Source organism: Cydia pomonella, chromosome 3 (genome assembly GCF_033807575.1).
Source record: "Cydia pomonella isolate Wapato2018A chromosome 3, ilCydPomo1, whole genome shotgun sequence".
Classification (NCBI taxonomy): Eukaryota; Metazoa; Arthropoda; class Insecta; order Lepidoptera; family Tortricidae; genus Cydia; species Cydia pomonella.
The window spans coordinates 28713780-28737850 of NC_084705.1; the positions used below are offsets into that span (position 1 = coordinate 28713780).

Here is a 24071-nt window from a genome sequence, read left to right on the forward strand (position 1 = left end):
GGATGTCGGAAGATGCCTATGAGAAAAATAGCTGCAGAAGAATGCTTCTCTCCCTTTCCGCATTCCGTATGGCATCAAGTGATGATTGAATAAATGAATAAATAAATACATACAGAAAAACACATATCCTAAAATTGTGTTAATTTATCGATTTTTGCTAGCGAAAGGTTGTCTGGAAAAGATCGCATTTTAGCAATAAGACCGCCTGTTGTTTTTCTCTACTTCTGATGCTGTTTTCTCTCTTTATTGTTTTTTATTGAGGCATGCAATAAAGAGTATTTGTATTGTATCGTATCGTATCGTATTGTATCGTATCGTATTGTATCTCTTACATTTTATTTCGGATCGGGCAATGGGAAAACACTCTTGCCCGGGTGATTATGCGAAATACCCGACAATCGCAAATGGAAAAGGAACGAATAGCAATCTATTTGCCCTTATTGCTTGTCCGGATGCCATTTACTTAACGTTTTGCACTTCCGATGCGTGAAAACGTTTTTTTAATCTCCATTAAGGGAACTATGTGTGCTTAGGCGTAAGCGATTGTTTCTTTGATTGAAAGATGGTGGATGGGGAAATAGACGGGTAACGGTTTAATTTAACGACTGTTTTTCTTGATGAATTATGCGTTGCTTTATGCAAGTGCGTTATGGAACTAATGGATATTTTTATTATAATTAATTATTTTGACTAAAAGCGATGATACACATTGTGTGTACATTTTTTACACAAATGTCATCTGTCAAGTCACTACTAGCGTGCAAAGAATACAATACTCACTAGGAGAAGAACGTTAACTCCATACAATAAAATGTCGTAAATATAAGTTGCATATCATCATCATCTTCCTCGTGTTTTTGCGGCATTTTGGCACGTGTCATGGGAGCCTAGGATCCGCTTGGCAACTAATCACAATAATTGGCTTAGGTTCTAGTTTTTACGAAAGCGACTGCCATCTGACCTTCCAACTTATTGGAGATTAGTCCGCTTTCCTCACGATGTTTTCCTTCACCGAAAAGCGACTGGTAAATATCAAATTATATTTCGTACATAAGTTCCGAAAAACTCATTGGTACGACCTGCGACCTCCGTTTCGTCTCTTGCATATGAATTAATATAACTTCATTTTATTATTTGGAGCTGCAACAAAAATACGATTTTCGGCGATGAACTCGGAAAAAATGGACAGCGGAAAATATATTTAATGATTGTTTTTCAAATCTGCTTAAATGCTAGGAGATAGAGAATTGCCACTAATTTTAAAGGTCGAGTGAAGCGAGGTCGTTTCGTATTGCAAGGCTGGCAATTCAGCCCAGGAACATAATAATATCTAGGTTTATAGTAAGTACTTTAAACAAAAATTTAAGTTTAAGTGGCATAATTACCTGTTAGAAAGATAACCGAAAATTAATCATTCATAACACAAGGTGTATTGTGGTAACATAGAATGCGGGGTAATTTTGAATGGCAATGGCACATTGTGTTTATTCATTCATGCCAAGATTGCTAAGCCAGAGCGAGGAAGAGTGTATGGGTGGGTTTCTGACCCGCGAAGATTTAAATGCCTTCTAAATTGTGAGTGGGAGGTTGCTTCATATTTAATTGTGACATAGTGCCAAAAGAAGCACTAGTCAGCCTTTGAGGGCCGGTTTTAGCAACCATGTTGGATTTCTTAATCGGGACGCTCTGCTAACAAACGGCGCTTCACTCCGAATTGTTATTCCAGTCACTTATAAAGCTCTTGATTCTTCAGGAGGACGATTCGAATTTTGAAATCTTCTTTTAAAAAATGGCTGCCATCATGCTGATTTCGCCAATTCCAGAAGTGTACTCTTAGAGTATGACGTTGTTTGGTGGTTGCTTTTAGTGTGGTGCTGGACTACTACTTCTTCTTTTAGAAAAATGGCTTCCTTTACATAATATAGGGCACCGACTGTACAGTCACCATCAGATATATAGGTGCGGCTAAGATGCTCACAAATATCTAAACGCGCCTCTATTGTTAAGTCGTTAGAGTACGTGTTCGGTTCATGTGTTACAGTAGTATTCTAATTATAAGGTGACTAAGCACATTGTAAAACATTTGTAGCATTTTGTATTTAAGTAATATTAAAAAAATATCCTCTTGGCCACCAGCGTCCTACAGGTACTACACAGGCCCCAATAAATTTTGACTCTTTGTCAATGTGACAGAGTTAAAATTGAAGCTGGTAAATTTCAAAACTCAGGTTACATATCTAACTAATACCATAGAGAAATAAGAAGTAATAGAGTGCTCACTCCATTCATCAGTTTTGGTACCAAAATGCTTATTATACACGCAGTCGACATCTACCATCGAGGAGCGGAACTCTCAGTACTGCTACTCGACAATAGATATCGCGGCAAACAAAAATTCTAATGCTCAACGATTTTCCGCTAATATTATAACCAGAGTAACCGGAACTCTATTTTCAACTCCTACACTTTGGTTGTAATATTAGCTGAAAATCGTTGAGCATTAGACTTTTTGTTTGCCGCGATATCTATTGTCGAGTAGCAGTACTGAGTTCCGCTACTCGATGCTAGATGTCGACTGCGTATATAATAAGCATTTTGGTACCAAAACTGATGTATGGAGTGAGCACTCTATTACTTCTTCTTTCTCTATGCTAATACTGAGCCCGTAGTGTACATTTATTCGATTTCGTGACGTGACGTTAAGTTATTTTGTATATCTTTTTTACACTAGGGGTACTGATACTAAACAGTAGATAATCATTAACTGATCCTACTAACATCCCCCCAACCCAGTCATCCTGTATTTGGTATGCGTTAGTAATAGGAGCCCTGCAGATGTATCTGAAGTTATTTCTCATACCTTTTGTTTCTCTCTAGCGCCTTTGTCGCTTAATTGCAGAGATTTATTGGATGCTGTGTCGTTTACTCCATTCAATCTCAGATTCAGATCTTAATATCCAAGTTAAAGACGTTAAAACCAAAAAATCCTATCCAAATTAAAAGTTTTTCTAAATCTAATACTATGTACTTACCATCTCTAAAAGTAAGGAAATAAAAAAGGTTAACGGATATGAAGAATATTAAATTATAATCTATTTATTTGTCTTCTTAAGTTAGGTTGTATATAACATGAATGTAGAAGTAAAATACAAAACACGTACAAAAACAATACAAAAAAACATGTAAACATAAAAACCTAACCTTGAGTGCTGCTGGCAGCGGGCCAGGGCCAATGCTGCTGGTGGTCAGGGCCGCAGAGTATATAAGGATTAAGGAACCACCACATTTACACGCCGTGTCCAAAATTATCTCCTTCTGCATCTAACAATAATTATTATGTTACTTGAAGAATAAATTTTAGAATTTACTTAGCGGTTATATTGTATTGCGTCAGTCATGGTCGTTCAGAGGGATAAAACCAAAACAAGTATGTAACTTTAGCCATGCTATGAGAGTTTCGATCTACATCAGGTTCTTCAAAAAAAAGGAGTGTACGGATTTTTAAAGGGTCGGCAACGCGCATGTAACACCTCTGGAGTTGCAGGCGTCCATATGCTACGGTGACTGCTTACCATCAGGCGGGCCGTATGCTTGCATGCCACCGTCTTGGTATAAAAAAATAAATAATAAAACAATTTAATTTCCCGTTTCAGTTCAAATATTTTAAGCATTGATTGAATTTTGCTTTTAGTAACATAATACGTTACAATTAAATTATTTTATTATATAAAAGCATACAATTAAAAAAGTCAAAAGCACAGCGTATGTCATAAATTCATAATAGCATGTCGAGCACTAGGACATTTACCTTATACATAAAAGTATGTTATATATTTTGTTCTGACTACTTTTGAAGATCATTTTATTTCAAGACATATTATATTTTCCCTTTTAAAATGAAAAACTGTAGTGTTCAATATAAAAATATCGTTCTTTTATGTTGTTAATACATCCTATTCGTCGAGTTTCTGTTTCTTTAATCCATTGTTATGCGATGATTCTCATTTTATATTGTGTCCATCAGCCAAAAGTTTACTTTAAGCCTAACACAGTTACGTGCCATTCATTTCCAACTATGGCCTCATCTTTTGGGGCAACTCTATGGAGTTTCTATAGCAGTTCGTCCTATCCTGTTCCTTTTTCAACTGTCACCCATGCCCGCCATTAAAAGAATGTTTATGAAGAGCTGTACGATGGACGTGTACAGCAGGTATGCTCCCAAAGCGTAGTCTTCCTCACCCAACTCGACAGATTTACCTCCTAAAACCATCTGAAGCTCGATTATGAACATCTGAAACAAATTAATAAAACATTGTGTGCAACTTAAATGAACGAAAATTATATCAAATATTCTTTACGCTTTTAATATAACTAAAGAGAGTCTTAGGGAGATTTATATATCTTAACCTAAACGCATTATAAATGTTAACTTGCACTGCGTTTCGTCACATGTAAACACATATACAGCAAACATGTTTTTCTTTTACTCCTTTACTTAACGTGTTTTTCTTTCACCATCACGAAACAATGGTGTTCCGGACCTTTGGAAAGCGTAAGGAGTACACCGAGCGTATGTTGCCCTTGCCCGTGTCATGGGACGCACGCAGAGGCAGCACCTGCCAGGGTGTAAGGACTATTTGAGAGTTGATGGAATCTAAAATGAACTGTTATTTATTATTAGGGTCCGACTGGAAACCAGCGTTGCAGTAAACTTACTGTAACATTACGGTGCGTTAATTATAAGGAGTTTTTAAGATTTTTTGTTTGAATTTCTTGAAATTAGCATTATTGAAAAAACATATTTTCTTACCACGACATTGACTAAAGTCAAGATAAATATAAGTGCCAACATGACAGGTTTCGAATACACGTTGAAGACCAACATCATGACCACGACGATTAAAATGAGGATGGACAATGCGACGGAGATAACGATTACGTATATTATGCATTTTGTGAAGTCGAACTGAAAACAAATGTTCAATTTGTATTTTGTAAGCTGTTATTGATTTTTAAATTTATTTATAATGTACTATTCACTATTCAAAAGTAACAAAATCCTACTTGAATAATACTACATTGTATGGGCGGAAAACAAGTGGTAATTTTAATTAATGCGAGTTTGTAATTCTTGTACCACCCGTGGCACACACAATATATTTCATCACACTTTTGGGGAAAAAACTAGATTTTAAGCGAAATAATTTTGACAACGAGCGAGCGAAACATTTGATAGGTTAGGCTAAAATGACCATGGGCGTAAAGAAATAAAAAATTCTGTTACGCCCATGGCCATAATAAAGCTCATTCCATCTCAGGATGCTGGTATACAATAATACCGTTTACAAGTGTGATAAAACTTTTTGTTTCAACCATAGAGGAATAAGAAGTAATAGAGTGCTCACTCCATACATCAGTTTTGGTACCAAAATGTCTATTGTCGAGTAGCAGTACTGAGAGTTCCGCTACTCTATGCTAGATGTCGACTGCGTATATAATAATCATTTTGGTATCAAAACTGATGTATGGAGTGAGCACTCTATTACTTCTTATTTCTCTATGGTTTCGACACAGATCTTTTTAGCATGTGTTACTTCTTCACCTCCCCACAAAATTCGGCAGATATTATTGTACGCAAATACGGCATATAATATAAGGCTACTCTAGTTGTTCTTCTTCTTCCTCGCGTTGTCCCGGCATTTTGCCACGGCTCAGGGGAGCCTGGGGTCCGCTTGACAACTAATCCCAAGATTTGGCGTAGGCACTAGTTTTTACGAAAGCGACTGCCATCTGACCTTCCAACCCAGAGGGGTAAACTAGGCCTTGTTGGGATTAGTCCGGTTTCCTCACGATGTTTTCCTTCACCGAAAAGCGACTGGTAAATATCAAATGATATTTCGTACGTAAGTTCCGAAAAACTCATTGGTACGAGCCAGGGTTTGAACCCGCGACCTCCGGATTGCAAGTCGCACGCTCTTACCGCTAGGCCACCAGCGCTTTTTTCCACCAGCGCTTTTCAGGCTACTCTAGTTGTTGTATGATCTAAGTGTGAATCAAACAATTAAATAATAAATAATAATAATAAAGCTGTGTCCGGTCCATCCATTGGGCATCCCTTGGTCGTCTTCACGACGGCAGATTCAGGGGCCCATCTAGTGGGCAGCAAGTCACCGCCTGCCTTGATAACTATAGTGAACACATTGTTATGGCAGGTGCCCGGACGTGTTTGCAATAACCAATGGTATTTTACGCAACAGCTACATAAAAAGGTTTCTCAAAATTGCTCTAAAATGTATGTTTGTGTTTTATATAATTATTGGAGTATTAGACTAGACATTCTAGAGTATGAAAGTTGTAGTATCAGCTTACATTAGTACACGCCAGTGCCACGCAGACCGCCACTACCCCGAGCGTTGCGAGCAGCGCCTGGATTATAGATAAATAATAATGTGATTGATTAGTATAGGCAAAGAGAATTTGAAATAGACGTGGATTTTGTGTCCACAGTAAATTTACGGCACCATCGTTCGAAAAGATGCCTCCATACCTATGCCCGGTAAGATGGCGCCACTTTTTGATATTTAACAAAGGGTCTAGCAGGCTAAGGAAGGAGAAGTGGCCCTTGTGACGAATATCGGATTTTTATGATGTCATTTGTTGGCTATCTTTTAATATAGAAACACCTTAACTTTCAGCCCCCTATTTTGAACCGTCTCCGAGATACGCTAGATACGCTATGCTTCGGCATCTTGTGTACCCACCTTGCTAGGTCATGAATGCTTGTGGGGAGTTAGTGTTAAAGTTACTTACTATGACTACGATATGCGTGCGGTACCGCGCGGTGTAGCAGGCGCAAAATAGAGAATATAGTATTACCTGAAAGAAAAAAAACCGGTCAAGCGCAAGTCGGACTCACCCACCGAGGGTTCCGCATTTTTTAGTATTTGTTGTTATAGCGGCAACAGAAATACATCTTCTGTGAAAATTTCAACTGTCTAACTATCACGGTTCATTAGATACAGCCTGGTGACAGACAGATATAGACAGACGGACAGCGGAGTCTTAATAATAGGGCCGGGACCCTAACCCTTTGAGTGCGGAACCCGAAAAATACAAAACACGTATCTGGGGGCATCTTTTATACAATCTGCTGTTTAATCTGATTCCCCATACAAACTTCAACCCCTATTTCCTCCTAATACCCCCATTTTAACCCTACGGGATGATTTTGAGGTTGAAAACTATTCTATATCCTTCTGGAGAAGGAACAAAAAATTTTAAGTTTTTGAGTTTTTTTGTTGTTTGTACTATCCTACATACCAAATTTCAGCTTCCTTGGACTTGAGGAAGTACATTAAGGGTTTTAATGATCATCAGTGAGTGAGCGAGTGAGTGCGTCAGTGACAAAATCGGGGCTTTTAGATATGAATAAAATCTAAAGCATGACAGCTATGCAATTGCAAATTTTTATGCTTAATAAGTCCGCTATTGACATTATATCCCGAGAATTTTGTTTATCAGATATGATCCAAACCCAAGTTTCAAGCTAAAAAAAGACGAAGAACTTCGAGAAAAGATAGGTGTCCTTTCTTCCTTCGCTTTGCTCGTCTTGGCGGGGGCGCTGCCGTGCCCCCAGATAATTTTAATAATGTTCTGTTTTGTAATGTAAAGTACCTATAAGTAATTACGGTTGTGGAAGAGCGGGACGTCTCAACACAGGCGCTGTACGCCTAAAGAGAGGCCCCAATGGTTATTATAATGTATGTAAATAGATAATAAAGATATTTTTCATTTTCAGATATGAACGACACTGCTGCTGAACACTGGTGGCAACATTTGTGCATATTGACTTGCCAATCGAGTCCGTCTAATTATGAAGTCGACTTTAGTCCCCCTTCCCATTACTCTATTCAGCTGAAACTTCACACACATAATTATGTAAGTTGGGTGACAATGCAATATTAATGGCGGCCATCAAACTGACCTGCTAGCATGAGTTGCGTTCTTGCGCGCGACTCCATACATCTAGCGCGACTTCAAGTATGGACTCGCGCGCGAGAACACAACTCGGTCTGATCTCATCGAGGTGGTCATAGGAACTCTATGATGAAATAACGCAACCTCTTTGTGTTTTGGTTTGTTAGAATTGTATCGAAACAAAAAGAAACATTGAAAGAAAAGTACGGCGATAGTAACAGCGATAAAAGCTTGTAAGGCAAACCTTGGTTATATGTACTTCTCCGGTGATAGTGAGTGTTAATGTCTTTTAGCCGAGTTGTCTGGTAATTTTATTACTTGAAATCATTACACCACATTATGACCACATTATGAGATGTGGTCTCGTTCTGCATTTTCTATCGCATGTATAACGGGGAGTGCTTCGAGTAATTGTTCGGATTAATCCCTGCCGTTTCTTTTCGTCTTCGCCCTACGCGACAACATTTCCATCGTCACCACTTAGATGGTTGGCAGTCCTCAACTGTGCGTTTCACCAGAAACTTCCTGCCCCGCAAATCTAAACTGTGGAATGAACTGTTGCATGTGGTATTTCCGGACCGATACGACCTTCAAGAAAAGAGCGTACTCCCATTTTAAAGGCCGGCAACGTACGCAGCTAAAATATAATTAAATGGACTATTACTGAATAACTACGATTTCACCGAATACCCAAGATTTGTCCTATCTAAAATGATTTTTTTGACAAAAAACTTATTTCAGATTAAAATGAAACTTACAACAATTATTAAACATATGTAGTTTGTAGGGCTTCGCCGACAACAATCCAGGGTTGACATACAACAACCCATTCCCGCCAACACAATGCTGTTAAAACAGAAAAATATGACGTATAAGTATGATACCGCATTTTCGGGAAAACGCGTTTTCGAGTTTTCCATATAACGTGTTTGTGAAAACCCGTTTTCACTCGTTCAAACTAGTTTTCTGAAACCTCGTGGTAAAAACTAGTTTTATATGGCATTTTTACAAAATAGTTTTCACAAGGAGGTACCGGGGTAAAAACTAGTTTTCAATAATTCTGAAAATAATATATTCATTCAAATAGAAATACCCATTGTTCGTTTTCATTGCACAACAAAATGAAAGAATACTTACATGCAAGGTAACATTATATACAAGAAATACTCTCTGAAGAAGTCTCTTAAGTCCTCGCTGAAAACATACGAAATATTTAATAATAATAAATGTAGCACTAGAATTTTAAATTAAACTTAATGCGTAAGTAGTTATACAGCTTTAAAATCCCATTCAAATCTTTAAAAAATGTTAAAAAATGTGCCTGTCATGTCAGTCTTTCGGCCAATGTGGTACCAACAACATATTGTAATGAAAATTGCACGTCCCAATCAGGTGGTTTTCATTACACCTAAATGTCATAATGCCGTTGTCTCTTTTTTTGTTTTTTTGTTTTCTCAAAATGCTTTCCAACAGTTGACACGTTGCTGTCACCTCTAATGCTAATGACGTAGGTTTAAAAATAACATTTATTGGGACACTGACGACCACTGGGATGTCCTTATATCGGTATACTTACTGCATCATTACTAGTAAATTAAACCCAAAAGTGAAGAGCAGCATAACAAACAAAATGATGAAGACTTTTCGGACGAATTCATTTCGATCCTCTTTATCTTCGCTATAAAGCTCTGAAAAAAAATTAAATCTTAGAATTTTAGGTGTTAAGAGGGCCGATCGTATCCAGAAAACCACAATGCGCTCAAGAACTCGCATTGCTAACGTTAGCGAGAAGACTGCTAGGCTAGAAATGGGACTGGGCAGGTCATGTTTGCCGCATGCATCCAGACAGATGAGCTAGTGTAGCTCCCAAGTGGATGCCAGAAGATGGGCGTGGACGCGGTAGGACTAGACGGAGATGGACGACCTAGACACCTTCCTTAACAAATGGCCGGAAAAGGTGCTAGATAGTGAGCCGTGAAGATCAAGGGGAGAAGCTTTTGTCCAGCAGTGGGACACTAAAACAGGCTAGAAAAAAAATCTTAGAATATATAATAAAAGAACGTCTGTAGTTCTTTTTAGAAGTGTTAGTAGGAACTCGAGTCTTTTGAGTCTGAAATTGAAGAACTCGACTCGTTTTTACGAGACTCAGAGTTTAAAAATCGTCAGTCTTTTAAGTTCGGAGTCGAGTCCTTTAATAAGAGCAACTCCTAAACTCCGAATAAAGACACTGCCAACAATTTTATAGGTTTTTCCTAGATAACAGCAAAGAAATTAGGCGTTACGACTATTGTATGATTTGTATACCTAATCCTTGAATTTTACATAAAGACAATGCATTTCGAAAATGAAAAAAAAAAAACCAGAGTTCCCTGAAGAGAACTCAAGTCTCTGCAAAAGACTCGGATCTGTAACAAGTTGAAAAAACTCGAGTTTAGACTTAATTATAAAAATCTGGAAAACTGAGTCGAGTCTTAAAGCAGAGGACTCAAACGACTGGAGACCAGCACTAATTCAATTCAAATATACTTTATTCATGTAGGCCTAGCAACAAGCACTTATGAATAGTAAGACAGTATTACATATAATTATCTTAATCTAATTATCAGAGCAATTTATTGATGTTGTAAATATTATTCCATATATAATACTAATGAATATAATTCATAGATCAAATTTAATACTAAAACTTTCACAAAATATAGTCATACAAAAAAAAAATGTATAAAAAATACTAGTCTAGATTGTTTCTAGAATAAATTTTAAATGTCAAACAAATATAAATATATATTTAGCGTTAAGGACCTCTCTTTTTGGAAGTTTGATTAAATATGTAGCCTAGCTATTTCAAATATTAAAGACGAATCGATTGACACAAATAACAGACAGACAACATAAAATTGGTTTATCGGCATACACTCACGATCCACAATAGTGTAAAAAATATTTAATTAGGTTTTATGTCATTCAAATTTAACGTTTTAAATTATGAAATGAACGAAATGAAATAATAAACACCACTATTTTGAAAGTTAACTACCTCTGCTTAAACTGTCGTGACGTGCAAACATTAAATTATTTTTTTAGTTTCAACTCACCTTGAAAATCCATTTAATTATTTTAAATAAACAATATTGGAGGATTAGGCCCTTGGCGTGGATATGGCCCTTGTGGTTATCCACGTAGATATGGATCTTATGGACCTAGTGGCAGATAAGGGCCTTGTGGTGGATATGGCCTTTGCGGTGGATAGTACCCTGGAGGAGGATAAAGTCCATGCTGTGGATGACCCTTGGCGTGGATACGGCCCTTGCACCTTGTGGATAAGATCCTTGTAGCGGATAAAGAGCGTACGGTGGATATGGCCTTCGCGGTGGATATGGCCTTCGCGGTGGATATGACCCTGAAGGTGGATAAGGTCTATGCGGTGGATAGACCCTTGCGGAGGTTTTGGCTCCTGGGAAGGATTCTGTGGTTGCTCACCTGCGGGGCCTGATTGACTTCCGAACCACAACACGATGTATTCCCGGTTTTTTACTGAAACAAATAATCTCTGATAGCTAAAAGGGGTCTGGTTGCTATCGCTTGATTGTTACTTATAGTTTCATTCATTCATTCATTCTTTTAAAATTATGGCTTCAGTCCAGTGGGACTATTTCGCCAGTACGAAGTTATTAGGAGCTTTAAATACGACTAAAATTTTACGGTTAGTACAGGACAGTGTACGGTGATTTTATTAGCTCCTGTAAAGCGATAACTGGACTTTACAAGTAGCATGTGGACTACCGGCCGTTGACTCCAAAATGGTGGTTAAACGCGTTTCAAGATTAATTCGCCATTCTGTTAATTATTATAGTATTGTTCGAACTTGATGGGTGCGGTTTCGGTGACAGGTGTCATCAGTCATTTGTAATCGCAAAATTGTATTGAGGTAACATGAGTCAGCGTTCCCTTCCTGTTGAGAATTTACGAATACATTCTAGGTAGATCTGCTTTTGTCTTTATACGGCATACATGATGATGAGGGCATCATCTTCCTAAAATAAGGACGATAAACGTGCATTTGCATTATGTTGCTGTCCAGCCCATTTAGCCAGGGGCAGCAATATGTACCAATAGAAACAGACAGGTCAATGTACGAAATTCGTCGTGATTAGCGTCCATACTTTCCGCTCATTTTTCCGCCTGTCCGTTAGCAGCAGGACATCGGAAATTCATGCTTCAAATTTGACATCTAATGTGAATGGCGCTGTACTACTCGGTACATTGTGAGGAAACTTTGGTTATCTAAAATTAAGTTGGAAAATCTAGTGCCGACTAAACATATGACTTTCTTAGACTTCATATCTCTTTTATTATAATACTCTTTGGTACTAATATTTATTCTATACTCGTAAGTATGGGTATGTCTGTCCTTTAAAAAATACTTATAATGGCACATCATTTTTCAGTGATTTGGTTCAAAAACTGTTATGTTTCATCTTCCATTCAGTAAATATCTATCTATCATATAGAAAGACTCCGTCAAGAAATATCTGTATCACATGACCCAAAGAAAAGCTTTTTAATCTTTTGCGCTAATAAACGCTTTATGTCATAAAAACAAACATTACTCAAACGCCAAGCGCCCGGGTGCAAGGGAGCTAATGTTAAACTTACTCGAAAGTGTGAAGGTTACTTTTACAGCGTCCATCATAAGCCATAATACCTATCCTTATGTCCTTGGCGCTGTGGGTACGACTATAGTAGACGCAAACCAAATTGACGACCGGGGTCGTAAAACTTCTCATTCACACTCGCATGGTCGTAGGTAGGATGAGAGAGATAGTGATATGACCTCGGTCGTCAGTTTGGTTTGCGTCTACTATAGTAAAGACGATTTTAGGTGTTCTTGGCGTTCAAAAGATTAAACACAAGCAAAAAAGCAAAACAAAGTAAAGCCAAGTTAACCAAAGTTTAAGCACTTACTAGATTCTGTGTCTGCCTTTATTTGGCCTCTTCTACCCTCATGTTTTTCTTTATGTAATACAATTCCGCGTACATTTTTTTCTTCACCTTCATTAGCATACATATCAAGGGAAGTATGAGGATTTGTTTGTTTAGATAAATTACTTTCTTCGACATCTTTAGCATTATCATTTCGAGTAGGATTTTTGTCTGTCATCTGGAAAATACGAGAAGAAAAGGAATATACTTTAGTTCAATATACACGACGTTTTATTTTAAACGCCGTTAACTGGCATAGTCAATTTTTTTCGTTTTTTTTTTGTAAAAAGTAATAAATAGCGTTGTTGTAACACGGACATTATATTTATATCAGCCAAACAATTGAAAAATATGACATATCAATGAAATTTCTAATATTGATCGTCCGAGATAGTACTTGCGTTTTAGTAGCAAAAACTAAACACTAATCTATATGTAAACAGGTCCTAAAGCAAGTGTACACGCTCGTAGGGACCTTATCAGATAAAAATAGATCATTGATTATCTGCAAAATGGAGTTAATTAGAATACCGGTTTCTTTGAGAAAATGACTTAAGCTCAGGAATGCACCCTTGAAATAAACGGACTTAAAAAAAGAACCAAGTATAAGTTAGTTTAACATATAGTTTAAAAATTACATAATTACATATATTATAAAACAAAGTCCCCGGCCCCGTCTGTATGTTCGCGGTAAACTGAAAAACTACTGAACAGATTTCCATGCGGTTTTCACCTATCAATAGAATGGCTCTTGAGAAAGGCTTAGGTGTATAATTTGAGGTTTTGTGTAACCCATGCGAAGCCGGGAGGGGTCGCTTTTGCTAGTTAAATAAAAAACCAAAACATGGGTAGTTGAAAATTTCCTTTTATTATTTTAATTTACTACTTGTCTATTGTACTGTAACGCTAAATGCATCTTGCTTACTGTTGCTACAGTAAAAAGGGCTTCTATTTTAGTAGATATTTACCATTTTTAAAATGCACTTTATCTAGTTTTAAATTAATGCTTATATTCACAATCATACCCACGATAGCGCCATAATAATTTGGAGAATATTTTTGCAATATTAACTTAATTTTAAACAAACAACCCGTTAAAGCGTTATGTTATGTATTTATTATATAATACCTACAGGTATGTATTGTAATGTTTCCGTCTTCGTTTTGTTATATGTGTATCGGCACCACCCGTTCAATCCGGTATGTTCATAGTTTCCTGCTACCCAAAGGTTGTCTGGAAGAGATCGTTTCTTAGCGATTAGACCGCCTGTTGTTACCTAGCTTTTAGGTGTTTTTTCATTTCCTGTCTATTTTGAACTGTATGATGCACAATAAAGAATATTTACTTACTTAAAAATAGTTGAAACTAGCAAACATAACTTATAAATGGTATATAATAATAAAAATAAATCACAAATTTTTGTAAAAATAAACTTTTAAATAAAAAATCATCTATAAAATGACACAGGCTTCACGTTGCTTCATGTCAATAATTTTGTCAATAAGCCAAAATGTCAATATTCATAGACAAGTATGTAATGCCGGCTGCAGACGTAACTATATATCGTAGCGATTAATCTATGCAAACCTTCGAGCAACACCGGCTTCCGATACGTCAGAAGGTAGGAGCCAAAGCGATATCTTACCGAACAAATCATTCTGCCATTTTTGCGGGAGGAAACGTGCACACAGTCGCACTTCTCACTCACTACCTACAAAATCCAATCTGTAATGACGACACAAATACATAGAAAATGACACACGTCAAAGAAATCTTGCACACCTCGATCTCTTTTTGTGTACCTACGGACGAGTCACAACATGCACCGCCGTAGGCACAGTTGTACCTATGCTTTGGCAGAGGGGAAATAGTATGAATGCCGTCTCCCTTACCTGTGTTGCTCGAAGATGCAAACCGATTTGTGCAGATTTATCGATCGTGTGTTTCATATCCAAGGCCCCAACGTTGTCTGTTCTCAATACAAAATTGAATACTCAAGCCGTAGCCATTTTGGTGGTTACGCTACTGTATATGTTGCTTAAAAATATGTATGTGTGTGTTTTCAGGGATGTGGACTAGTCGATTTCAATCATGTCATATATCGATAAGCGCTACACAGCGGAACGAAATAGTGAATAATGGAAACTTCGATATCTCTTTACTAAAAATTGACATCATAGATATGCTTTTGGATAGGTAATCAATATTTTATTATATAATAAAATGAGTCAATTCTTGCGGAAAACGTAATTTAATCGTTATTTATGTAATTTTAATAAAAATCGTGACCTGATTACCACCACGATGAAGAATAAAAGCGTTTTCTGTTCATTTTAGGTATAGTTAATCCTTTCAAGTATTGACCTCTGTGTGATCTCCGTATTTAAAAATAAAACTCTAGTTTTAATACAATGTTTATTTATTAAATTATAAATAACTATGAACCATATGACGTGTATCAAAGATTTATATAAACTATATATAAGTACATTTTATGACAATTCGATAGATACCTTGAACAATGTGAACAGGGTCATCGTTTCCCTTAATAGTAAATAATGTCTTAACTTGCAAATACATGGACTAATATTCTAGAATTATTTTTTTTGGGGTATTCCACGCAATGAATATATCAATGCCAACTACCTCAATCAAATGTATAAACTTCGAGAATATACTGCCAATTTGTTAGTCAAGTAATGAAATTTTACCAGACCAAATATTACTTTCTCAGTAGTAGTTCAAAAGTATTAGAAGAATGACATTTCGTCGGTAGCCTAATAGGGACCGTGCGCGTTGGAGGGTCTGGCATCTTGTGGCCTGTATCGGAACCATAAACATGTAGGGGGAGTCCGGGAGACTTGAACCTCTTTTTACTCAGAAGCCACTAGAGGTTTATCCGTAAGTGTTAGCAACTCGATATTTCGTGTATAGATGACATATCTAAATAGGTATCTTTAGAGCATAGCAAAGTGCTGATAAAGTACAAAATTTAAGTTCTGCAAAAATATTTTTCATAAACGGGGTATTGGCTCAAGTCTCCCCAACCTATGGGAGAGTTGACCAGGGGGTGTGGGAGATATGACTATACATATGTTAGGTAGGAAAAACAGTGAAAAAACTGCTGTTTAATCCAATATATTTATTAAAAAAGGAAAGTAGTTGTAACAAAGTATTTTTACCCATAAAACAAAATATAAAAATTTAATAAACTTTATAAAATTTTAAATCGGCAACATTAAATGAAATTCAAGAGATCAATTATCTTTAAATTATTATTATTATGAATTATTTCTATGAGATCAATTCAGTCAACAAATTATCAAAGGCACATGCAAGGTCCTTTTCATTTTACATAACATAATTCTTCATGTCAAATAAAGTTGTCCACATCTTTGCCAGTTAACCCATCGCAAACTTCGTGAATATACCTATCCTTTGCAGGAACCACACAGTCGAACATTTTTTATGCAACTTACGTCGGTGGCAAACAAGCATACGGCCCGTCTGATAGTAAGCAGTAACCGTAGCCTATGGACGCCTGCAACTCTAGAGGTGTTTTATGCGCGTTGCCGACCCTAACACTCCGCACTCCGTACCCTCGTTGAGCTCTGGCGACCTTACTCACCGGTAGGAACACAACACTTGTTTTTTATTTTATTTTTGGATTTTTTTCTCTTGTCGCTATCTTGCAACACCTTCCTCTTACCTCCTTTGACGTTTGGCCTGCATAAAAATAAAGGAAACCCTTATTTAAGCACAGTGTGGGAGAATTGAACCACTGATCATGTCTCCCTACCACCATGCGGCTCAACTCTCCCGCACCCCCCTTTACTTTATATAGATTATGTTTTCTTTATACTCTTACAATAAACATTACAAATGATCACTGTTAGTAAAACTACATTAACCAACAAGTACAATAAGATAAAATAATACTACTCACCTGTTTAATTTTCAAAATAGTGTAAAAATATAAAATTGTAATTTTTTTCACTTCGCGACAGCGAAACCACGTTTACTCCAGTCATTTCCAAACCAGACTAATAGCGGCCAATATGGCGTCGCCAAAAGTTGCGCCTTCTGTTAAAGTACGACATGAGCTGTCAACGGCGTCGGTGGCGCAAAATTTGAATTGAAATATTTGTCGTGGTTCAACTCTCCCACCTGGTCATATCTCCCGGACTCCCCCTACATTTACACGTCACGTGTTTTCTTGTGCATAGTAGGTTCTGCCGTCTTATGGACTATATCGGAACAATAAACATCACATTTACGCCTCGCGCCAAAAATCTGACGGCTCCTGTGCTGCCTCCTACAGTTCATGCACGCTCCCTATAGTAATCGCAATAATTGACATATACTAGTTTGAATTGAACGAGAAGTGACTGCCATCTGACTTTCCCAGTGTGGAAACTAGGTATTTATGCTCGGCCAATGAACGCAAGCTCCAAACTAAACGAGCACTCGCTTAGCGACCGCCATACATCTAATTACGGGTATCTTTCTTTTTTACTCTAATTAAGGCGTAATTTGAGTGACAGAGAAAGATGCTCGCAAATTGTGAACTTCGGTGATCGCGGTAGGCCGTTTGTGGCGTTGACGTCGAGTGTGCGCTCCTGACGCTCTGAGCTTGCGTTTTGTGGCCCACGGGCAAGGTTCGGAAACCGGTTAAATTTCTAAACCGTTATCATGTACTTGGCGCAAAACCTTTTAATTTCGTATTCGTTCGTAAAACCGTTATTTTTAAACCGGTTTTGAGGAGAACATTTCCATAAAATTCTTGTCAGATTAACCGGTTTAGAACAATAAAAACCGGTTTCTTCCTATGTGGGTATAATTGTTTACGCGGTACACCATCAGGCCGGCTGGCCATCTCGTTGCCCGCCGAATAAACCGGTTCATTTATGTAACAATAAAGATCTTAAAACGTTCGCATTCTTATGAAAGTTCGGAGTAAAACTGAAATAAACCGGTATTTACTGCTAATTTTATAACTGGTTCCGAGCTTTGCCCACGGCTTACTGTGCCTGTTCGGTTTCCTCACTTAGTTTTCTTTCACCTAATACAATCACATCCAAAACAACAATTTGTTTTGGTTTTTGATAAGACCTTCACGATCATCTTGGTTATATGCGCATCTCAGAGTCTATAGAAATAGTAAATAATGTAATCAAACCAATTTACCTTCAATACTTCGTAATCACGCACTGTTTGATGACAATCATGATTTTATCCACAATTTACATACTTACTTAAATATATTATTTGCATCAATTTTTGTTATAATATATGTTAATTAATAATATTACAGTGAAAAAAATCTTCATAAAAAATTTAGGTTAAATGTCAAATGGCAACGAAAGCTGTCATATAGCTTTTTCTATTAGGCTTCGGTATAGTGCAGTGCCGTCGTAAAGTTTCATAATTTATGAAATTTCCGCGTTAAATATTTCGGGAACTTCTCTTTTATTATGGCGATCGAAATCGTTCTTTATCAAAATGTAAGTTTCCTCTAATATTTCCCTGGAATTCCCAAGAACCTCCAACTTTTTTGAAACATTCCGCAGCTTGCACATTACGTATCTGACTACGACTTTCATTGCATTCGCAAGCACCAATCAGCGTGACCGATCTCCAAAGGCCATAACAAATTGTTAAAACCGGGGCTCGGAACCGGTTTATAAAATACCGGTAAATGCCGGTTCGTTACGGTTTTCCTCCGAACTTTTATAAGAACGCGAACGTTTTCAGAACTTTATTGTACCTAAACAAACCAGTTTATTCGACGAGCGACGAAACAGCTAGCTGGCCTGGTGGTGTGCCACATAAACAGACATAAACTGGTTTTTATTGCGTTAAACCGGTTAATTCGACAAGAACTGTAATCTTCTCGTTTTTACGGTTTAAAAATAACGGTTTTATCGAGTGAAACCGAAATTAAAAGGTTTTGCGCCAAGTACATATTTTATACCACGACGGTGGCAAACAAGCATACGGGCCGCCTGATGGTAAGCAGTCAGCGCAGCCTATGGACGCCTGCAACTCCAGAGGTGTTACATGCGCGTTGCCGACCCTTTAAAACCTGTACACCCCTTTTTTGAAGAACCGAATACTGTAGATATAACTGTACATGATAACGGTTTGGAAATTTAACCGGTTTCCGAGCCATGGTTAAAACTAGGAATCAATCTATAATCCCAAGAAGTTGTACAAGGTTCAAAAACAATTGTACAATGGAAGTATAAAGCATGTAGGCGCCAAGTGCGTAGTCTTCCTCGCTCAGCTCAATGGATTTACCTCCCAGCACCATTTGTAGCTCGATTATAAGCATCTGTAAAAATCAGTTTATTTGGAAATGTTTCATTTTTAATACAGACTTTTATTGACTGTTTTCGACAGGCAAATAATGCTAATCGAGACAATTCTATCAGACCTAAACACAACTGGGTTGCGTTGTTTTATCACAGATTTCCTATGGCCACCTTCCGTGTCCATCATCAGATCAGCTCGATGGTACGTACCTACCATAATAATTGTATTGTCACTCTTACATATGTAAGTATGTGAACATTTAAGCTGAAATACATACAGTCACGTCTTAAAATATCGATACGGGCAATTTGCTAAAAATATATATACACTACCTTAATTTATGGGCAATAAGGTCGGACTGTTAGCCTTACGACATTTATTTATGAATCGTAACATATACGAAATGACGCGTAGCATCCTTGGAAGCGAAGAAAATCGCTCAATGAACTCTAAATTATTAGGTTCTTTGGTTTGTGTGACAAGAACATGCTTACGACGTTCTTCGTCGGTGTGACATACGACGTTAGTCTTAGGCCACTCAGACTCATTTTTACTGAGCCAAGCTGGTCCCGTGAACCATAGTTGATGGTTCAACTGAGATGGGAGGACACCACGAGACGCAGGGTCTGCGGGGTTGTCTGCGGATTGAACATGGTGCCACTGTGAGGCAGGCACGTTGCTTGTTGTCTCCGCTATGCGGTTAGACACGTATGTCCGCCACTTGTCTGGAGATGAACGTAACCAGGCAAGAGTTATAGTGGAATCGGACCAAGCGTAGACTTGGTCGAAAGACAATCTACTGCTGTAAGCAGTGAGGACCTTTTTTACCAATTTTTACAGTAGATGAGCAGCGCATAGTTCCAATCTCGGGATAGTAAGCCGTTTCAAAGGCGCAATTTTTGTTTTGCCTATGAGAAGGTGGGTGCTGATAGCACCGTTCGAGTCAACGACACGAATATAGACGCAGGCGGCGTACGCCTTTTCAGAGGCGTCTGAAAAGCCATGAAGTGACACTTGATGTGTACTCGGAAGCACGTGACGAGGTAACGCGATGTCTTGCAATAACGGCAATTCGTCGATGAACCGAAACCACAAGTCACAGATACCCTGTGGAGAGGCAGAATCCCAACCTGAGCCTGATACCCATAAAAGTTGGATTAAATGCTTTACAAATACCGTCACTGGACTTAGGAATCCGAGGGGATCGTACATTTTAGCGATTTCTGCTAGCATTATACGTTTCGTACATTTGCGCGACTTAGCCACTCCATCCGTTTGGTAGGTGAAAACTGAAAATATCAGATTTAGGGTTCCACTTGAGCCCTAAGACCTTGACAGAAGTGTCAGTGTCAAGTGCTGACAGAATAAGAGCGCCATCATGATTGGAAGCATCATCATTTAAATGCGATAAGAACTCAGCACTATTACTGGTCCATTTGCGGAGTTCGAACGTTCCTGCTTTACAAATGGAAAGTAGCTGATGCTGAAGAGTGAGAGCCTCTTCAACCGTATCAGCTCCAGTAACGACATCATCAACGAATACTTCGTTACGAAGTACTTGCGAGGCAAGTGGAAAGTTAGCAGCTTCATCAATTGCTAATTGACGAAGTGTGCGCAAGGCTAGAAAAGGCGCGGAAGCGACGCCGAATGTGACAGAGCACATACGATATTCCTTGACGGGATCATGGGGAGAGAATCTCCAAAGAATCCGATGAAAGTCACGGTGTTCCTTACAAAGACCAATGTAGCGATACATCATTTTGAGATCAGCCGTAAAGACGATTTTATAAAGTCTATACTTCAGTAAAATTTCAGAAATGTTCTGATGCAATTTCTGACCAGTGAGAAGATTATCGTTAAGAGAACGACCTGATGTAGTTTTGCATGAAGCGTCGTACACAATGCGATATTTCGTAGTCGATGCGGAACCCTTCACCACAATGTGGTGGGGTAGGTAGTAGGGGGGAGTGCCAGGACTCGCTGAGTCAGTGACTGGCTCCATATGTCCCAAGTCTAAATATTCTTGGATACATTTATTATAGTTCTCACGTAAGGCAGGGTCGCGAGACAGGCGTGCCTCTAGTTTAGTTAAACGTGAGAGAGCTATAGCACGAGAATCGCCCAATGGCGGAGCATTCTCCTTGAAGGGTAGGGAAACTGTATATTTCCCATTTGCATCTCGTCTGTGAGTATCGACGAAGATCGACTCACAGCGCAATTCTTCTTTTGTAAGATGTGGATGTTCTGGTATGGATTCCAATTCCCAGAACTTTTGAAGTTTCATGTCAAGTTGGCAAGTACTCAAGTTGACACTAAGTCGTTTCATACTGTCATATGAAATTCTACCACCTAACATATAACCAAAAATGCTGTTGATCATTATATATTATCAGAAATCTACCTCGAGTATTTACATTCCCCACCTCAGATAGACCGTATCTTTTTTTACAGTAGGGATTCATCAAACATCAATTAAAAAGGTATTTTGACTCAAAATTATACTAAAAACACTTACCACAACATTAACTATTGTGAACAAGACAAGGAGCGCTATCATTAGCGGTTTCGAATAGAATCCAAACACGAAGCGGGCTACTGTGATTGCTATGCCCACGACGGCCAAAGCCACCATGACGCAGACTACGATCAATATAAACTTTGTGAAGTCGAACTGAAAGAAAAAGAAGCATTATGGACCACCCCAACGTTGTGTTGAGCAGCAGCCATAGTGTTAACCAGACGCTGACGTTCTGGAGACGCTATTGGGAGGTGGCCGTTAATGCCATCCCACACTAGCGTCTTCGAGCGTCGGCGTCTAATCAGCGCTATGGAAAATAGCGTCGTTGCGCAGTTGCGCCAACGTTGCGTCCAACACTAGCCAAGTTGAGTAGACGCCGACTTCGTCGAATTTTAATATCCAGAGAGGTAAATGGTATTACATTTGTATGGAGAAGCGGTCGTCCCCTTTCCTCTTAATTACATTGAAATATAGTAATAAGTAGATATTAATGATAATTTAAATTTCTGATTTTCGCTAATCCGACTCCTCGGATGTGGAATGAACTCCCCCTGTCTGCGGACCTCGAGATTTTCACAAACTAAGGTAAGGTACCTAAGACAAGTACCCGCGCCAAAGAGGGCTCTGAGCCTTCCTTCATTAAAAAAAACTACTTTTAAAAATACAAAATCTAAGATATTTGTTAGTGGAAACCGTTTTCTGCTGAAATGGAATTTCATAGAAAAAGTACCGTTATTTCGTTAGGATCGCTAAGCTATTATTCCCTCTTAAATAACGTTAATGTTAATTGGGTGATGACAGCCCCTTACCATTACTTTGCACGTACGTTATGTCTGAAAATATCGATCCGAAAAAAGTGCCAAATATATATACACAACTTTATTGCCCACATATTAAGGTAGTATATACATATTTTTGGCACATTTTTCGTATCGATATTTTCAGAGGTGACTGTACGACAATGCGCCGCACGCTCTAGTTCCTATAGCGGTACGTCCACTTAGTATGTTGGTACATTGCTAACCTTTGTATAAGCTAATATCACACAGAGAGCCACGCAGGCGAGCGTGGCTAAAAACGCCATTAGTATAATTTCAGTTTTGTATCTTGCGGTTATTGCACCGGTTACCAGAGACTCCAATATCACCTGAAAGTTCATTGTTCTATAAGGAAACTATAGCTTTAAGCGGGAGTGAAAACTAAGGCACACTTATTTATTTATTTATATGAGACTAGAGTGTCCCACTGCTGGGCAGAGGTCTCCCTCCTCCCTTTCCACGTATCCCGGTACCATCGTAGGTAGGTAGGTCGGTTGACCTGTCTCCCATCAGTTCTTGTCAAAGGTGTCAAGGTCATTTCGCCAACGCCGTCCAGGTTTGCCGCGACCTCGGGTTCGATTTTGTGGGGCCCAATTGGTGGTTGATTTAGCCCATAATTCATCTGGCATACGGCAAACGTACCCCGTCTAGTCCAAATTCAGCTTGGCGGCTGTCTCAGCCACGTCAGCTATTTGGGTTTTGGAGCGTAGTATAGTGTTTCTGATGCGATCGGTCAAGTTCACGCCGAGAATACTACGCTCCATGGCGCGCTGGCAAATCTTGAGGGTGGATTTCTGAACTTGTCATTATTACTCAAGCTAATTCGGCGCACGGCATCAATATGTGCGGTGACATGATGTAATGTATTTCACGACAAATTTGTATATTTACTAACTATCACTTTTTATTACTTTGTTTTTATAGGTACTTAAGTACTACTTGGCGAGAGTAGGTAGTTGTGTTTAAGATCTTCTATCACGTAAGAACCTTCCCTGGCTCTCCCGTGAGAACCTTGTTTTGTAGTTGATGCCACACGCTGATTCAGAGCCATGTTAGATATAAATGTGCCTATCGTCTCGGATAAAACAGAAGGTATACATTCTGCCAAACTATATACTCGTACTATTGACAAAAAATACTTTCAGAGGAGTTCATAATCAATGTATTAACCCTGAAAGGAAAAGGATTGACCAGATCCGAAACATTATATTGCGTTCCAAAACAGCTATTATCGACGTTAGGGTCAAACCGGCCAGGCAAGTGAAACTGGGCAGGCCATGAACGACCTACGCATTTACAGATGCAGGCAAAACTAGCCTCGCAGTGTGTCACAATGTAACGATGGAGCTATTGGTCCGGGCAATCACAGATTGGAAGTTTAGGGGGGAAGCCTTCGCCTAGGTTTTTAGACTATAAAGATAACAATCAACTCTACAAATTATATTGATAAATTAACTTA

The 24071-nt window shown here is 38.4% G+C and overlaps 1 protein-coding gene across 5 annotated transcripts; it reads right to left on the minus strand.

Moving 5' to 3' along the window:
• Positions 1-3069: 3069 nt before the first annotated feature.
• LOC133516492 (uncharacterized) lies at positions 3070-22182 on the minus strand. Of its 5 annotated transcripts, XM_061849477.1 has the most exons (13): positions 21792-22178; positions 18149-19295; positions 14094-14194; positions 12943-13138; positions 11458-11511; positions 9554-9665; positions 9115-9171; positions 8736-8823; positions 6811-6876; positions 6370-6426; positions 4811-4966; positions 3809-4291; positions 3070-3321 (listed from the first exon to the last, which is right to left on the minus strand). In XM_061849477.1, the coding sequence occupies exons 4-12, from the start codon at positions 13136-13138 to the stop codon at positions 4142-4144; spliced, it is 936 nt and encodes a 311-aa protein (XP_061705461.1). In that variant the 5' UTR covers positions 14094-14194; positions 18149-19295; positions 21792-22178; the 3' UTR covers positions 3070-3321; positions 3809-4141. The 5 variants fall into 5 exon arrangements, with proteins under 5 accessions (XP_061705461.1, XP_061705462.1, XP_061705463.1 ...); XM_061849478.1 differs by lacking the exon at positions 14094-14194 and having other exon boundaries at positions 21792-22182; XM_061849479.1 differs by lacking the exons at positions 18149-19295; positions 21792-22178 and adding an exon at positions 14311-14443 and having other exon boundaries at positions 3070-3315.
• Positions 22183-24071: the final 1889 nt, after the last annotated feature.